Source organism: Amborella trichopoda, chromosome 13 (genome assembly GCF_054954075.1).
Source record: "Amborella trichopoda isolate Santa Cruz 75 chromosome 13, AtrichopodaSantaCruz75HAP2 v2.0, whole genome shotgun sequence".
Classification (NCBI taxonomy): domain Eukaryota; kingdom Viridiplantae; phylum Streptophyta; class Magnoliopsida; order Amborellales; family Amborellaceae; genus Amborella; species Amborella trichopoda.
The window spans coordinates 11266162-11284576 of NC_142348.1; the positions used below are offsets into that span (position 1 = coordinate 11266162).

At 33.9% G+C, this 18415-nt stretch overlaps 1 protein-coding gene across 1 annotated transcript; it reads right to left on the bottom strand.

Moving 5' to 3' along the window:
• Positions 1-9288: 9288 nt before the first annotated feature.
• Positions 9289-10518, bottom strand: LOC18432131 (VQ motif-containing protein 8, chloroplastic). The gene has a single exon (XM_006842243.4). It carries the CDS (start codon positions 10139-10141, stop codon positions 9518-9520), a length of 624 nt encoding a protein of 207 aa, XP_006842306.1. The 5' UTR covers positions 10142-10518; the 3' UTR covers positions 9289-9517.
• Between the last annotated feature and the right edge of the window lie 7897 nt (positions 10519-18415).

The following is an 18415-nucleotide window of genomic DNA, read 5'->3' on the forward strand; positions in this document are numbered from 1 at the left end:
CATTTTAAATATAAGCTAAAATTTTATAAATTACAGTTTATTTTCTAGATTTTTAAATAAAGAAATTTATTTATTCTATTTTTGAAAATTCAATTTTTATAATTACATTATGAGTTTTCGAGCTTGTTAAAATTATTTACGAAATGTTATAGAATTCCAGCTTTGTTTCTTTCATAAATTTCTATGATATTATTTTTTGAGTAATGGTCTTATACGACCCTCTCCCACCAATGTGTGTAGGACCCCAAAGGATCACCATTAAATTTAGCATGGATTTCTAAAAAAGTTATCACACATGAGTACAAATTTTCATGTTCTTTTAAAAAGTTCAAACAATCATAAACTTAAATTGATTGAAAGATGAAAAAGGTTTATGTAAGGTGTCAACCTTGAAGTAAGGTGCACCTTAAAAATTGACTTGAAAATGTTGTTCGGACTTCGAAATGCCCTAAAATTCTTAAACTTGACCTTGAGTTATATGGATATGCAAAAAAAGATTTCAAGTCTTAAAAATAATGCATCTTGTAACAAATTATCTAGATTTCATTTTCTAAACTTTATAATGTTTAAAGATGCTAAAGAGGTTTAAATTTTAAATTGAGTGATAATAGATTTTTAGGTTGTCATAGGGTTTTTGATACCACCTGTATCGTTTTGATAGACTTAGACGTGCCCTTACTTTGATTGCTTAAGGTTGACCTTTATTTTAGTCACCCAAACTAACCTAGGTCAACCGATTGAAGTGCCGGATTATATAGTGTTTGTTTAGGTTCGAAGCTTGAACTACAAGTCTTTATTTAGAAGTCTGTCTAGCACTTGAAGTACCCCACTAACTTTTCTAGTTGGTCTAACACTAAAGTGTTGTATGCCTTCTCATACAAACACCTACTTAAAATTCTTTTTTATTTATGATCTTTAATGCTCTTGTATTTGGTATTTTTCTCCATGTTGTAGCACTCACAATATATATATAATTTCTAATTAGTTTATGGTTGAACATTTTTTTAAAAAATGAAATTTTATAATTTTATTGATTGATGTATTTTTCATTTTCTTTTTTTAAAAAAATTAAAATTTATAATTTTATTGATGTATTTTCATTTTTAAAAATTATTTTGACTAGTTTTTCAAAAAGTGTCTTATGAAATTTGAATGATTTATAAATTTTTAGGTATTTAATAAATGTCCCCATTTTTCATGTTTTATACTCTTTTTTTTTTTTCCTTCCCCCCCCCCTTCCCCAAAGGTACCCAATATATGAGTGGGAGCAAACCCTTAAAAGGAACTCATGAACGTTGATAAGCATGAAAGCAAACCCAAGAAAGTTATACAAATGAGAATGGGGTTAGGGTTGTGGTGGTAGAACCATTTGTGCCCCAGCTAAGCTCTAGGCTTTCATTATCACCTAACGCATTAAAAAACCACTAACGATTTCAAACAATTTAAAAAACGCATTAAAAAAGCTCGTCATCCCTAGTGAATTACCCCACAAAAAAAAAAAAAAAAAAAAAATTCAAATGGTTGTACATCAACTGAATCCAAGACAATTGGGGGTAATTTGTTTGGGTGTAATTTTGTATCCAGACATCGGACATGGTATCAAACTAGCTTGATTGAATATTGAATAGAAGACTTGACTACATTGTAGTCATGCCGGTCCAATCATGTGGAATCAAGACCTGAGGAGGGAATACAAGGGAAGTTGAGAAATGTTAGGGTTGACCCATCAAACAGGCAAACCAAACCATATAAACCGTTGAAACCTCTTAAAAGACCATCGAAATGGTCTTAGAACGGAATCAAATCGATGTCATCGTCACACTGAACTGTCACATTGATTGTTGATATCGGAGATGAGACAAATGTTGCCTAAAATTTAAGAATGGGATGAAAACAGGACGGCGTGTCACAGTAGGATGCTTAGAATTCCACTCCTATTATGTGTAGGGACCCTTTCTCCCATTAAACTACCTAAAAAAACAATTAAATGGGCTAAAATGACAATCAAAACTAACCGAAGTTCAATATAAGATATCCCTATGAAAATCAAGACATTCTAACAATAGATTCGGTATTTTAGCTGATTCGAAGAAAGATTTCAGACTTCTATTTTTAAAAAAATTTAATATAAATAAATTAGATATATAAATATAAAATATATAAAAATAATGGAAAAAATTAAAAACATTAAAAAATACTTTTATAGATATTCATTTTCTGACCGAAGTAGGTTGAAGCTTCGGCTGAAGCAGACGGAAGAAGGCTGAAGCGGCAGCACCACGCTTCTCTTTGCTTTGGTTTATGCTTAAAATTTGAAGTCTTCAGCCTTTTCGACTGAAGCGAGGAGAATTTGATAACATCGGTCTGATTGACATTAAGCTTTGTGGGAACATGGACTGGGCCTGAAAAGGCTATTTTCGAACTTTCATGATGATCGAACATCCCTTAACATGATTTTCAAGGGGATTTCAGCTAAAAATACCATAAGTGCCCATCAACTGCTTGCGCACAGATTTTTAGGCCAAAACAGTAACCAACAAGATGACCTTCAGGCACTCTTTCATCCATACCCCCAAAACCCATGGTAAAATAAGGTGAAATTTGTAGGGATTGTTCCTCACCCAATTCTCTTTGATTGAGGATCAAAATGGGTGATTAAAAAGGTCACAGCTAGTTGCTGGTAGCATAACTTCCAACCGCCTCTCTACAATTCTTCAAACTAAATGCCAAAACTTGTAGATATAATACTCCTTACTCAATCCCCTAAGTATCAATATAACCTATGGCATGATTATTTGGAATACTGAAGAAAGGGTTGAAGCCCAAATGTGGTACAGAACAAATTTTTATGCAAAATGATATTTGATCAATTAAATCTCTATAACTCTATGTATACGAAGAGTCGTCATTATCATCATTTTAGTATTTTTTTTAATTAATTGGGGTCGACTACATGAATTCTGATTATCTATGTATACGAAGAGTATTTGGATGAAACTTGAAGCAAAATGGCTTAAAACTAAAATATTGACAAATCCATAATGAAAATTGACATAATTTGTCGTAATATGACCTATATAACAATGAAAATGATGGTATAAGGTGACCCAAAGCTCCAAGGGCCAGTGAATTGATTCAATTCTCTAGAACAAAAAAGGCAAATTCCCTAACTTACAGAATTAAAATGCTATATTAATTAAACCCAATTTGTATCTAAACAATCGTAAGATAAAAAGAAATAAAAACCCATTACATCAAAGAACTTCTCAAGTTAGTTCCATCAGTCATTGGGGGTTTGAATTGATTATACGATTTTTTGTTTATTGTAAGTGAGAGAACAAAAGTGGCGAGCATCACTCTCTAAAGATTTTAAAAAGAAGTGCAAGTATGCCTGCACATATGATAAGTAAAATCCACTAGTAAAGTAATTTCATTTCGAGATATATGTAATGACTATCTAATTTTTGAATTATTTTATAATTAATTTTTTTTCCATTGCATAGTGACTCACCAAGGGAGCAAACAAAAGTAGCGTGGATATACATTAGATAATGGAAAAAGTTTATATAAGTTTGACACTTTAAATATGTAGAATTAAGGTGTACATCATATTGCAACATGTTATCTGGATCTTCCATTTTCAAGATTTTCATGTGTTTATAGATTTGTTTGATTTGTACTAGTTTTGGGGTAAATTGTTTTTTAAAAAATAGATTCCCGCACATATATAAAGGTTTGCATAAGGTTACAACCTTAAACAATCAATTTAAGGTTCACCTCCAAACTTTGTCATGAGATGCAATTTTCATATTGAAAATTCTCTCTCTTTCTTTCTCTCTCTCTCTCTTTCTCTCTTTCTCTCTCTCTCTCTCTCTATATATATATATATATATATATATATATGCATGGGTTATGTTAAGGTACCCACACTATAGAGTAATTTATTATCATATTCAACAAATTTTGGACACTTTTATACCCTTATTTTGTATAAAGAATATTTTTTTAATAGAGGTATTTTTTGTCATTAGGAGAGTATGACATCATCTATGAGTTATAATATCACCTATATGGAGCACACTAGTCGTATTTAATGCTCCATATAGGTGATGTCACGCCCTATGAAGATGATGTCACACCTCTTCGAATGACAAAAAAATACTCTTACTAAAAACATGCTCTATGTACAAAATAAGAGTATATAAGTGTCCAAATTTGTTGAGTACAATGCTAAATTGCTCCATAGTGTGAGCACTCTAACATAACTATATATATATATATATATATATATATATATAGAAAAAGTTTCTATGCTTCTCTTACAGCACAGAAGTTCTAGCTTCCCCTACCATCCAGCCATCCAATTTTGATCAAAAAAGCCACTCACCGTTTGATCTTAGATCCAACGTCTCAAAGTATTTTATTTGTAATTTTTTTATACAAATTGTACGAATATGAAATTTAGTACATATAATCTTCTTATTGGAGTGCACTTATAAAAAATATTAAAAATAATTTTTCAATAAAAAATAATGATCAAAATACCCCTTGAATCTTTTAGGGGTATTTTGGTCATTTTGTTTTATTGAAAAAATATTTTTTTATATTTTTCGCTGGTGAAATTTAATAGAGGAATTAAAGTCCAAAATTTGGTTTAAATTATTTATAGAAAAAAAATTAAAAATAAAATAGTGTAGAAATGTGACATTGTGATTGGGGCAATCTTAGCCCTCCATTCAGAATGGACGGTTGGATAAGGGGGAGGATAGAACTTCTATGCTATAGGGGAAGCATAGAAAGCTTGCCCTATATATATATATAGAGAAAAATAAAATTCAATTTGCATCATAGATAGGGCTAAAATGAGTCCCCTCCAACATTGAATCTAGACCTTCCATTTTATGAATTTTAATATCTAGGTCTTTACGAGCTCAAAACCATTTTTTTTCATTTTCTACGTTGTTCATCTAATGATAACAAAGCTATTAAAAATTTTACAAAAGAGAAAAATCCTTCTAAGGCCTAGATCTAAGCAGCTTAACAAAATGGACAGCTTATGTTGATTAGGCAAAAATAACACTTTCTAAGGTGCATTTTCAAATTTTGTATTTTTTTGTGATTGTTCAATGGAATGAAAAGAGTGTACATTGAAAAATGGGATAAAACAAATGGCACTAACATGGTTTTTGAAGATTGTTGCATTATATTTCTATACAACCATTGCATGAAATCAAGAACTTTTTGCATGAAATCATTCCGCTAACAGGAGGCAGCAACATGTCCTTGATTTATTTCGCAAAGGTGTGCATATTCTATTGTTCGCATACGATCAAGATTTTTAAAAAATGGATTGGCGACTTGGATAATCCCTCTGGATTTTCGATCCAATTCGGTGATCGGCAATCAAGGTTGGTGAACCCCTCTAATGACTCAATAGTTAAATTTTTTTTTAAAATTAAGTGGGGCGGGTTCTTGCTGGTTTAGTGCTTATAAGAGAAGGTGGGGCCAATTCGTATTTCGTATTGCTACTCTAACATAACAGTTGTGTGAGAATCGGTACTAACCGGCCGGTTCGTTAAGGGGAACCAACTAATTTCCAATATTTTATGAGATTTGGATTGGCTCCACCGATTCCCAATCTAAATCGACCAGTTCCTATCCAAATCACAAATTTTTTAAACCTTGCATACGATCATTGAGCCCCAAGACATCCAGGGTAGATGAGCTGAAAAATGTTGCAGGTAGGAACACGCTAATAACTACTGAAATACTTTGCGTACTCTCTTGAAGCAACTCTTTACCCAAAAGTCAAACCATGAGGAAAATATGCTAAAATTCAAAATCCCTAACAAAATCATTAAGCGGGTCCATACATCTAAATTTTAACGTTAGAGCATTTAGTTGGGTCAATACATCTAAATTTTAACAGTAGAGGATTTAGTTTTGAAATTCTATGGGCGTTTAGGAATCGAGATACTTCTTTTAGTCTTATTCGCATTTGTGCTAACTCGGTGGCAGACTCCCTGGCTGTTGTGGCTTCTACTCCTTAGCTGCCCTTGTTTTTCTTCTCGTCTTTTGGCTTTTTTCTTTTCCTTTCTCTTGAAACTTCATTATCTTAATGGCACAAAAAAAAAAAAGATTTAGTTTTGGGTGCGATTTATATAGAGCCGAGGCTCTAAACAATCAAATTAGAGCCTACCTTCAAATAGTATCGAGAATTGTAGTTTCAATATTGAAAATGTTTGTGATAGCCTTAAAATATATATTCATCTTTAATTATAAATTTTAGAGCTAAAAAATAGTGTATATCGAGCAGATCTATGAAAACTTAAAAATCTTGAAACTTGACATTCCAAAAATGAGTTACAAGATGCACTATTTTCAAAATTTGAAATCTATTTTTTTTTATCATGTTCACGCATCTTGATGTTGAGATGATGAATATGAGGGATGTTTAGGCATCAAAACAACCTCTTCTAGTGAAACTTTTGGGGTGGGCTCTAATTTGATTGTTTATAGCCTTAGCTTTATATAAACTTTTCTCTTTAGTTTTTAATTTCCATTTCACAATTATTTCATGAAGAAATACCAGTTTGTTCCCTTTCAAAATTGAGAACCCAATACAAGCAAAAGAATTTCAATAATTTGACCCACCTTGTTTTTGTGTGAGTAATTTGACCGAACAAAGATGCCTCAATCAAATGACCAAAGGAATCTTACTTGTTTTGGTGGGTCAAATTGATCAAATTTCATTTTACAAGATAATAGAAGTAATTTGATAAAATTCTTGAAGATATTTTCTAAGGACGTGAACGAAATTAAAATTTAAAACTAAACCTTGTAATATTAAGTGCGATCTTTTGATCTCCTTAATAATTTTAAGTCCTAATTTTAATACGTAAACAATATTCTCCCAACAAAGAAAAAATCAGCGCCTTAGTCATTAGTTTTAGGGAAATTTACATGTGTACCATATTTAAATATAGTAATTAAGCGGAGGTCCAATATTATTAAAATTTACAAGGAAGACCCGATCTAATATTTCAAACATACTGCTCCTTTTTTTTTATTTTGAGTTGTAGGGCCCAGTTCGAGGTTCTATACCTTCGACCGCTTCTCTTATTAGGTAAAAATTATAGAAGCCAAGCAGCCCGACGTATGGAATCGGGATCAGTCCTTGGATTGAGAAATTCAAAGCCTAGGTATCGATTTGATGTCTTCTGGAACCTCAGACAACTTGGTTTACACAATGTTTACGTAAGCCAAGCCGCTCAAGGTCTAGAACCTAAAAAAGATCCCTAGACTTACTGGTTTGAGGTTCCAAACCTCGAATGTCAAACCACTTGGCTTGCACAGTTTTTATAGAAACCAAGCAATCCTAGGATCCAAACCTTGTCTTAGGATCCATACTTAGACTAGTCTCTGCACTTTAAAGAAATTAAAAAAAAAAGAAAAAAAGTTGTACGATATTTGGAACATCGGATAGAAGAGTAAAAAAACAAATGAACCTCTCTTATAAAATTTACAAAACTCTAGGCCTTAATTCCTTATTTTATTTATCGAACAAATATAATTTTACCTTAGTTCTATCCTTTTAACTATGGGCAGTGTACCAGCTTAAAAGGCAAAGAGTTAATTACATATGGACCTTAAATAAGTTACAAAAATATGACTTGCTCTTTTTATAGCCGAAAATTAAAATCAAGGTCAGTCAACGCGACTTTTTTTTTGATAGAATTACCTCTTGGTCTGAGAATGCCATCCTCGGACCACTTTTTTGGATCAAAACGTAAGTTGCGGTCAAAGGATGGCATTCTCGGACTGCTTTTCTCTTTCAAAACTTAAGTTTCGATCCGAGAATGCCATCCCCAGACTACTTTTTTTTTTCAAAGCTTAAGTTTCGGTTCGAGAATGCCATCCTCAGACAACAACTTTAAGTTTTGAAAAAAAAAATAGCAGTTTGGGGATGGCATCCCTGGATCGCTTTTAAGTTTTGAAAAAAAAAAAAAAAAACACGCGGTCCAGGGATGCTATCATTGGACCACTTTTAAGTTTTGAAAAAAAAAACGGTCTAGGGATGGCTTCCCTGGACCGCTTCTTTATTTTTTGTTTTTTTCAAAACTTAAAGTTGCTATCCGAGGATCGCATTCTCGAACCGTTTTTTTTTTCTTTTATAAAAAACTTAAGTTGGCATCCTTGGACAAATTTTTTTCAAAACTTTTTTCAACCTTGGACCGAAACTTAAGCTTTAAAAAGAAAGCGGTCTGAGAATGCCATCCTCGAACCGCAACTTTTAAGTTTTGAATGGAAAAAAATAGTCCGAGGATAGCATCCTCGAACCCAGGGGGTAATTTTATAAAAAATATAGATCGCGTTGATCGATATTGATCGTAATTTTTAGGTATAAAGAGAGCAATTTGTATTTTTTTAACTTATTTAACATCCACACGTAACTAACTCAAAGGCAAACTGATATTTGATAGAGCTGCCGAGACCGCATAGCCAATGGTCCTAAATATCAAGTACAAAGCTCCACTCCTTTTAGGATGGGCTAGAATGGGATAAAAAGGTGGCTCTTTGGTGGATCCTCTTTGGTGTGAATGGTAAGAATGGGGTTGGGGTTGGGGTTGAGAGGGCTGGGTTTTGAGAGGAGAAGAGAGAAGAAGAATAAGAATAGATGGTTTTGATGGGCAATGTAGGGTGGTTTGGACTTTGAAATTTGACCATGGCCTTGGTGGGGATAAGGTTTAGGCCTAGGTTTTACGAAAATAAAATAAACTATTAAATTTTCTTTTAAAAAGGATTTTTGGCATAAAAAAATCCTTATTATGACTTTAGAACCAATTTCCAACATCAACAATAAAATTTGAGATAAAAACAATAGTCAAGATATGTGAACACTTATTTTTAGGACTAAATAAATGGTCTAAATAATTTGTTACAATATGTATTATTTTTAAAGCTTAAAATCCTAATGTTTTTTCACAAACATAACATTTAAGCTATTTCCCGATGCTTGAATTGTAATTTTGGGTGAGTTATGCTAATTTTGGGTGAGTTATGCGGTGAGGCTTTACTCATTTTGATAGGCTGCAGCCCTATCAAACCATTTTCTAACTATGGGAAATATAATAAGAAGCAGAGTAATTCACATTTCTTTCCTTCAATATATGAAATCCTAAGAAATACTAAATCCTCATGAAATATCTCATTCACAATTGTGATGCATCTCAAGCCATGAATTTAGAATCCTTCATGAAGAACAAGAACCAGACACACAAGATCTTATACACAACAAATCCACCATATGAATGAATCATAATTCACATATCTTTTACACAACAAATCAACCATATGAATGAATCATAATTCACATATCTTTTACACAACAAATCAACCATATGAATGAATCATAATTCACATATTGGTGCACACATTCTAATCGGAGTTTGGAGCACCTTCTCTAAGCAAAAGAATGCCTTAATCACCATACACAAAGAAATCCAAGGCCAAAACATCAGTACTCAGGAAAAGCCTTGATCACCTCTAAAACAGTAGGAGAGATAGAGCTCCCCAAATTTGGAGAAAACTTTGGAGGTGAATACAAGTTATCAGAAAACCGATAAAATTGGCGGGGGGAGCAAAAGAAGTCGGTCGAATTCGGTGTGAAAAGTGGGGAGTCAAAGCCTGATTGATTCTCATTCTCGTTTGCTTGAGAAAACCGAAATGATGAAGTATTCGGCACGAATCCTTTACATCTTTCGCTCGAATTCACATCTCCCATTGCCTGACAGAGAGAATTTCCAGTACTTGCAGCTTGAGAAGAAGAAGTTGAGGCGGTTGTAGTGAGAGAAGTCGTTACTGAAGCGTCACCAGGAGTTTCATTTTCTTGTTTAGACCTGGAGAGGCCAGTGAGCCTCTGAACAAGAGCCATGAAATCGTGAGCTTGTGTGTGAATTATCTTCGGAGACTCCGTGTAGATGATGATCGGATCTCGTTGACGCTTCCCACATGGTGCACCATTTTGAGAAGAAGAAGAGTTCTTATGGATGAGATGAGAGTCTCTGCTGATTCGTAGTGGGGTTGGCCTTGGGCCTTGGATCTCTCTCCTCATTTGGTGATCATCAAAATGAGAATTCATTGCACCCTTTTGGATTGAGAAAATGAAACAACAGGAAATAAACTTTGGAGGGAGAGGAAGAAGATGGAAATGGTTCTGATGGGGTTAATTAAGGTTGAAGAAAAAGGTTTTGATGGTCCAACAATGGTGAAGGAGAAGGTTTTGAAGGTTCAAATATGGCTGGTTTTGATGGTTCAAAAATGGCTGGCTTTTGGGGTGAGGTGAAGGAAACCAATGATGAATGAAAATCTGGTTTTTGTGTTAGTTTTTGGAGGAGAGAGAGATTGGGTTCTTGAAATTTAAGGAAATAGAATATGGAGAAAAAGACAGAGGGTACTATGTAGGGATAAAAGGGGTACGAAAGAGGAAGAGGATGAAGAGGAGAGAGAAACTGTGTTGTGAAACACAGGGAGCGCAAAAGAGAAGGATTTTAGAGGGAGAGATTTCTGGAAAGCGCGGTGAGACAAGAAGAGGAGATGGTTTTAGGTGGGGTTGGTTTGAACTTTAATGGCGACCTTATAATGGGGGCTTTCTTTTTTTAACTGTTTCTCTCTCTAGGCGTCCCGCTACACAAGGTGGACCATTCAGGGAGGTAAAGAAACTGACGAGGTTTCTTCCTTTCTCTTTCTCTCTCTACCCTGCACAACGTTCTCTCTCTACCAACCTGGACCAGCCACTCTCTCTACTTTCTCTCTCTAACTCTCTGGACGAGCTTCTCTCTACCTCCCTGGACAAGTTTCTCTCTCTTCTTTCTCTCTCTACCTGGACCACCTTCTCTCTCTCTTCATCTCTTGCTTCTTGTGCTGCGCTATTTAAGGCACACCGCCTGCACTCACTGACCGTTGACATTCAAAATACACCCGCGGTTAAGAGTTGAAGACGATTATTTTTAGGGATAAGGTTGTGGTGAAGGTTTGATTATTGTTCTCCCTTACGATTTATTTTAATTTATTTCGATTAAAGCTCGAAAAAAAAATAAGAAATAAAAGACAAGCACAACAAAACAAAATTTTTGGTCCAAAGTTGTAAGCATGACCTCAATTTAAAAACTCAAAAAGAAGTGGGTTGTGTTCAATGTTGGAACTTGGAACACATTTGTGCAAAGATTTTCAATCAATTTTTTCTTTTTCTTTTTTTTTGACAAATTTCACCCGAAATTTATTTTAGGTTTTTATCATGCTCTGAAATCGGTGGAGAAAGTACAAAGAGTGATTTACAGTAAAGTACAAAGAGTGATTTGACCTTAAATTTTTTTTTTTAATGTAAATTACTCTATTTTTAAGTGGAAGTTATGAAAAAAGCCGGTTAACATGTGGATTGAGAATTCCATCATTAAACTGAAAAGTAATTTTGAAACAAATAAAAAAAAATTGATTAATCGATGTTCTTTGTAATTTTTACTTATAAATGAAACATTTTTATATTTTTTAAAATTAGTACGTAAATCACTCTAAAATCTTCCGAAAAAAAAGTCATAAAATCTTGTAAACATCACCATCGACCTTTTCGCTCTCTCTCTCTAGAACCCTTCTTTCTCGTTTACTAGTGCATGTTCCTTTTTTATTGGAGCACTTTTAGAGAAAGGTTATTCATCAGAGGGTTTCCTGGAGCCTAGCAATTAATACTTATATAAGTATAGGGAAGAAAGGTTATTCATCATAGGGTTTCCTGGAGCCTAGCAATTAATACTTATATAAGTATGGGAATTGTATACAGTGAAATTATTTATTTTGGATCACAATTACTTACAATCATCTATTGTGAAATTTGATAGTTTGGACGTGATATAAAGTTTAAAAAAATTTATTTTGAAATTTGAACTTGATCAATAGAATAATCATATCCACCTAATCTCACATCCAATTACCAAAATTAATATAACGACCTTGTTTAAAAGGTAAATAGTATAATTCCATACTTTCCCATAAGCATAAAGCCACTTTTTTACAAAAGTATATTGTACGTTGTTCAAAGATTGTAAAAAAGTATATTGTACGTTGCTCAAAGATGAGAAAAAAAAACTTTCTCATTTGCTATTTGGAATAGGACGTGGTTTCTATAAGGTTATAACTTTAAACAATCTAATTAAGGCTCATGTCAATGTTATCAGAACGTGTAATTTTGGTGTAAATAATTAACATGAAAGTAAAAATCCAATATGAAAGAACTTTATCAAAGAGTTTCTACTGGGAAACAAACATGCTCTTGGAGCAGTGTAGGGAACCAAGTCTCAGTACCTGGCCTTGGACCGGGCTAAGTAACTGGGACCGGGTTGAGCAAGTACCGACCAGGCTAAAAAGTATTAAAACAATAAAAAATAAAAAATCCCAAAAAAATTGAAAAATATATTTAAATTAAAAATTAGACAAAACATATTTAAATGAGGTTAAAAAAATAGTTAAAAATAGATTTTGAAAATTCAATTTGTGATAGAGGTAATTTAAAAATAATCCAAAAACGAAGGAAAAATATAAAAATAAGTATTTATCGCCCAAACACTTTTCAATCTTTACCAAAATAATAAAAAGCACATTACAAATAATTTTTTTCTAAATTTTTTAAGATACCAAACTTGACCACCAACTAAATATATTTATACTCAAATTAACTTCGGCCAGTTTGGGTCGACCCTCCTGTTTTTGCAAATTAGCACCCCACATTTTTCTCTCTGCACCGCTTTTCTTGAATGTTGTTTTTTTTAGTAGATCAATAAAGAATATATGCTCCTACCTATTTTTAAAAATAGTTAATGATTTTCGAATGTGTTAGTAAGAATGGAATTTAGACTTTTTTTTTGAATTTTATAATTTATGCGAGGAATTCCCTTGTTAGATATCCGGATCTTCGACTTCCCATTTGACGGTTGCCATAAACAGAGTACATTCGGTTGGTACCATCTGAACCGTCCTGATGAGCCCCACCCCCGGAGTAATCCGATCCGACGGTTCTCCTTAACTCCTATTCTGTTTAAAATTTAAACGCACACCGTTAAGACGTTGCGTGGAGGGAAGCGGCGTCACTGATGGCGATTGGTTTCGTCTCCTTCAAGTTATAACGCGCTTTCAAAAGGTTGACTACCGCTGCCTTACCTTTTTCTTTTCTATTATTTGAATGTTTTATTATAAATAATATTAATTTATTTAATAATTTAGTGTAATTTGTAGGGCTTAACTTGTCTACCCTTGCTACCTTCTTATATTGACAATGACCAATTGGATAATTATAAAAGTTTCATCCCCGTTGCTATCAAATGACCTACGAAACTCCAATATTTCAGTGAATTTCGGCTGAATTTGTAGTAACTGCGATTTTTCGTGGGTTGCTCCACTAGTGTAGAAAGTGTTTTAGGGATTTATTACCTCATGAATGTGTTTTATTGCTATCGTGTTCAAATCAAGACTTAGAGGTCTTTATTAACAATAAAATAAAGACAAAATTTCCCCTTTCAAATAATATGTGATCATGTATACTATGCTCCTTCGGGGCCATACTTACTTCTGCTCCCTCACATGAAGACCTATTTGGAAATATTTTTTCAATCTAAAATTTTGGATACTTTTTTTTAAAATTTTTTTCAAAAAAAAAAAAAAAATTGAGTTTTTTAACACTTTGATCTCACTATCTAATTGGAAGGTCTCTATTCAATCTCAAGTACAATTAAGAAATTTTTTTCATTGAGGTTTCCTATTGGTTGAAGATGTTACATCCCTAAAATTTGGGGTCCTAGAATTTTTTCTAGGTGGGGTTTTACTCGAGGGAGTAAATAGACATTGGAGTAGAATATCTTTTGGCATAGTATATTTATAGAGAGAATGGTTGTTATTTACTTGGTAAGAAGGGTGAGGCCCATAAACTTTTGTTAGCCCATCCCAAACCTCGATAAAGAAGGTGGGTTGTGTTAAGTAGACCGGTAACGTAAGACTTTGCCAAAATTTTCCATAAATCTTGATTATTTGCTATTTGCTACTAGGGCATCTATATAACGTGGAGATTGACTTTGAGTAGGAAATGTATATCGCAGGGAGCTGGGCTCAATCTCAACCGTCCATGATGAGAACAATGTTACGTGGGACGGTAATACACGATATGGTATTCATTCCTCCAAATTTAGGGGTTACTTCTTGTTCTTTGCTCGTTACTTTTACCATTCTTACACTACGTAAAATTAAAAAATAGTTTGAATTAATGAAAAATAAGGAAACTTATTAGCAATTCTACCACTTTTTTACTTAAAAAAAAATGGACGATGAGTAAATTCAGAAGGAAAAAAAAAAAAAAATTACTCTTTCTTGGGATGAAAATGGCGTGATAAATGCTAAGTTTGAGATAGGATCGGGTGAAATGGTTTGACTTGAATTTGGGTGTAAAATGGATAGACATGATGTGATATCTGAATAGGACAAAAGTCAAGGCATTGAAATATAGGCAGCACATGGACCTGGTTCATTTATAAAGATGGTCTAGAAGATCTTCATCTAGTAATCATTTTCCAAATACCATAATTTGATAGATAGGTATATGGGAAAGTATATAATGAAATTATTTATCTTTGGTACAAGGTGGTCACGATCGATCTTGACTATTGAAGGTAAAATTGGGTGACAACATTTATTGTATTGACCAAGCTCAAAGTTTAAAATTTTTTTTTTCGAGCTTTGTGAGAATTTGTTTGAGCCTAAAATTGGCTTTGAAAAGAAAATAGATATATAGAGAAAACCTCTAAAATCAGATAAATAAAAAAGGTAAAACAAAAAACAACATAGGCTACATATCGTTATATTCTATGAAACAAATATTAAGATAGAAAATATTTTTCATTACAGATAAAAATTAAAAGAAAAAAAATCACTGAAAGGATAAGCATTGGGAGCCACATCAAGCTGATATCCCAACAAAGACTTGAAGTCTTGATACCCCTAACTCCACACATCTATTTGAGAGGCTAACTTTGTCATATAAATGGAATTTGATACGCCTCATTTAACCTATTTGTGAGGTTCACGAGATGATAGAGAAATATGAGAGTTCAAGAGAGGTTGTGAGAAAGACAGGGAGGACGAAGGATGGGGAGTTATAGAAATTGATGTGCGCATTATTCAATATTAAACATACATTGTAGAGTTGGTTATCTATCTTGAAAGAAGGATGGGGTGTTTGGTTTGTTGATAGCTAAATCACCATATCCATATTTTTATTCTAAAAATTAGGGTATTCTAAGAAATAAAAAATTGACGTTCTTGAGAAGTGAGAAAGTGATATCTTTATAAGAGAGTGAAGGTGGACATAATATTCATCCTTTGAGGGTCACCCTTTTGGGGTATGGGAATGGATCTCTAATATGGAGATGGATCTCCAAGAGAGAGAGACATGGCCTCCGAGAGAGAGGCGAGATTTCCATTAGTTTTAGGTTGGATAACTTCCACTTCTAGAGAGAAAAAATCTCTATATTATTCTCAAGGTTATCTTTCTAGTAGTGGTATTGCAGTAAGAAAGCGGATGCTGATCGGCGATGTTGCTCTATCGGAAGAGCAGGTTTAAAAGGGAAGATCGGTGATGGTCTTTTATCGATGTTTAGAAATAGGTCTTATTTCTTATAATCCAAAACTGTAATATTCATTGTGATAATGAATTTCAAATTGTCAAGGCCGTGGATGTAGCCCTGCGGGGTGAACCACGTAAATCGTGTGTTGTTGTGGTGTGTTTTTTATGTTTGCTTTATTTCTTGCACTCGATTTATAGTTGTATTCATCTACTTCGCATTTAATCAATCGTGTACACGATCTTGGGTGGGATCCCAATGTTTTAGATTCTTGGTTCTGCAAGCTAAGGGGTTCACGAGAACTCTACAAGGGGTTTACGAAAATGTGTTGACAAACCTCCCAATTTTATTTAAGACGAGTACGGTGAAGTGTAGGCCAAAAGTAAAATGGGATCCTCCATTGCAAGGTTGTTATAAATTAAAATTTGGTAGGAGTTAGAACTATGGAGAGTTGCTCTAGAATATAAAAGTTTTAAAATTAACAGAACTAAGACAGAGTATATAGAATGCAAATCTAGTAATAATAGGAGTAGAAACGAGAAAATAGTTAAGATTGATGGCCCAAAAGTACAAAAAAGAATGTACTTTCGATATCTTAGATCGATAATCCAGGAAAATAGAGAGATTGAAAAAGATGTCTTGCATAGATGAAACATGAAAATGTGCAATTGGAGTTTTATGTGATCGCTGTTGGGTAAGTGTGACCATTAAAGGCCTTATGAGTGCTTGTAACAAAACATTTTGATATAATGGAACATGAACTCAATGGGAGTGTGGTCCCTTGCGGACTACACTAAGCAAATAACATTTGCTGATACTGAACTGAGCTTTACGAACCAGGCCAATCGGTTAGGTAAAACCTATGTTACCTGGGCATAAAAAACTATTCGATAGGGGTTCTAATAGGTCATCCCTTGATGAGGTCAGAGTATGCTCGGATGAGTGAGTCGATGGACTTTGCGACCCTTGTGTGTGATGGTGGCCTTCAGAGATGGGGGTCAAAGCCTCATCCAAGTACCATCACACGACATGTATATATGATAGTCGTTTCAAGAAAGCGAACCACCTTCAGGGTGAAGCTTATGCATGTGTGAGAGATACCCTTATGCGTCATAAGAGCTGTTGTCGCATCAGGTTTATCGGTACTTCTCTAGGGGAGAACCTGAAATCCACAAACTATAATTACGACCCCTTGGCTCATCGACCAAACTTTGATGACCCATTAATGAGCCCTTGCATGAACTGTGGGTCATGAAACACTGTGTCAGTTTAATACAGCAAGTGAGGTCTGTAGTCCACAGTTGAAGGTGGAGTGCCCTATTATTTATTGATTTAATTTCTAGACCATATGGACCTTTTTCCCATTTAATGAATTTAATTATGCTTGTTTTATAATATATATAATTTTAGAATTATTATTTGAATTTTTTCTAGATCTCTAGATATTTTATTTATCAAATTTGGTTTTATAAAAGCAGAGATATTGATTTTACATTGATTTAAATATTCAAATAAATTCTAAATTTTTTTTATTGAGTTTTAAAAATATTTAAAATAGCATGGGGCCCATTGTGCACATGGGCCCACCATGACTTAGATGGTGGGGCCCATGATATCCTCATGGGTGGCACGCCCCACTCATTTAGAAGCTTTCTATTTTTTGTAATAGCTGACTTTGGCTTGTAGGTCAAGTTGCTATGTGTTTTGGAAAGATATTGGCTCGAGGAGGCTTTGGTATATGTCTTGATGTTGGGCCTTTCATGTCTTGGACCTATATGTTCCATTTTGGAATGTTATATGTATTTTAGGATTTGTTTGTCCAGCAGACTATGGTTATGTGTGTTGTATTTCATTTTTTTTCGTTTCTTTTGTGGTTGGCTTTGATACTGGAAATTCCTTCTTTTTATAGTGTTGAGAGCATTCTGGCCTGAGTGGCACTCATTATTTGTGGTCGTGACCCCACGCCCTATTGTCCTCTAGGGGACCCGGGCTTAGCACTTTGTTGGTTCTGTAGGGATGGTAGGGAGCGGGGTTGTGACAACACAACTCCTAATTTCTTTTAGAAACTAAAGACCAATTGTTTTAGAGATTTATAATGATTTTTTAAAAAAATTTTGAGACACAAATTGCTGATTTTGCCGATTCTCCAATCCGATCCGTCGAATCCCCGATGCGACACTGGTATGGGTGTGACTGATTCGAGTCACTGATTCATTTTTTTGAAACCTTGGTCCTGACATAAAAGATACTACCTTTACTATGAGAATATAATAGTAAACACAATAATACTATGAACAAATAAAAAGATAAACAATTGATACATAAGCCACTTGTACCGAGCAATATCTACAAACAAAACCAAATATTTAATTATCACTCTAATTTCATGTGGCCTCAATCTTTGATATAATTCTCTTCCTCTAGGTAACGATGCTCTTTGTTCATAGAAGAATAAGAATAATTCTCTTCCTCAACTTCTAAATATTTTATTGGGAAATATGAACCTTTTGGAGAGCATTCTTTTCTTGAAATTAAGGCTTATAATGGGCCTATGTTGGACTGCAGGCTTTCAAGCCGGGCCCTATTGTGGACAAGGTTCAAGCCCCTAAGGAGATAATGGGGCCTCAATAGGGCTTGGATTACCCATATTTAGCTCTTTTTTTCTTTTCTTTTTTTTATTTTAATCTTCCTCGAACTTGATTCTAGGCATGCCAGAGAATATAGTGAATTTGCAACACACCCACCACATGTGCGAT

Excerpts from the sequence above, each read along its gene's own strand:
- LOC18432131 (XM_006842243.4), bottom strand. The coding sequence starts at position 10,141 with ATGAATTCTCATTTTGATGATCACCAAATGAGGAGAGAGATCCAAGGC.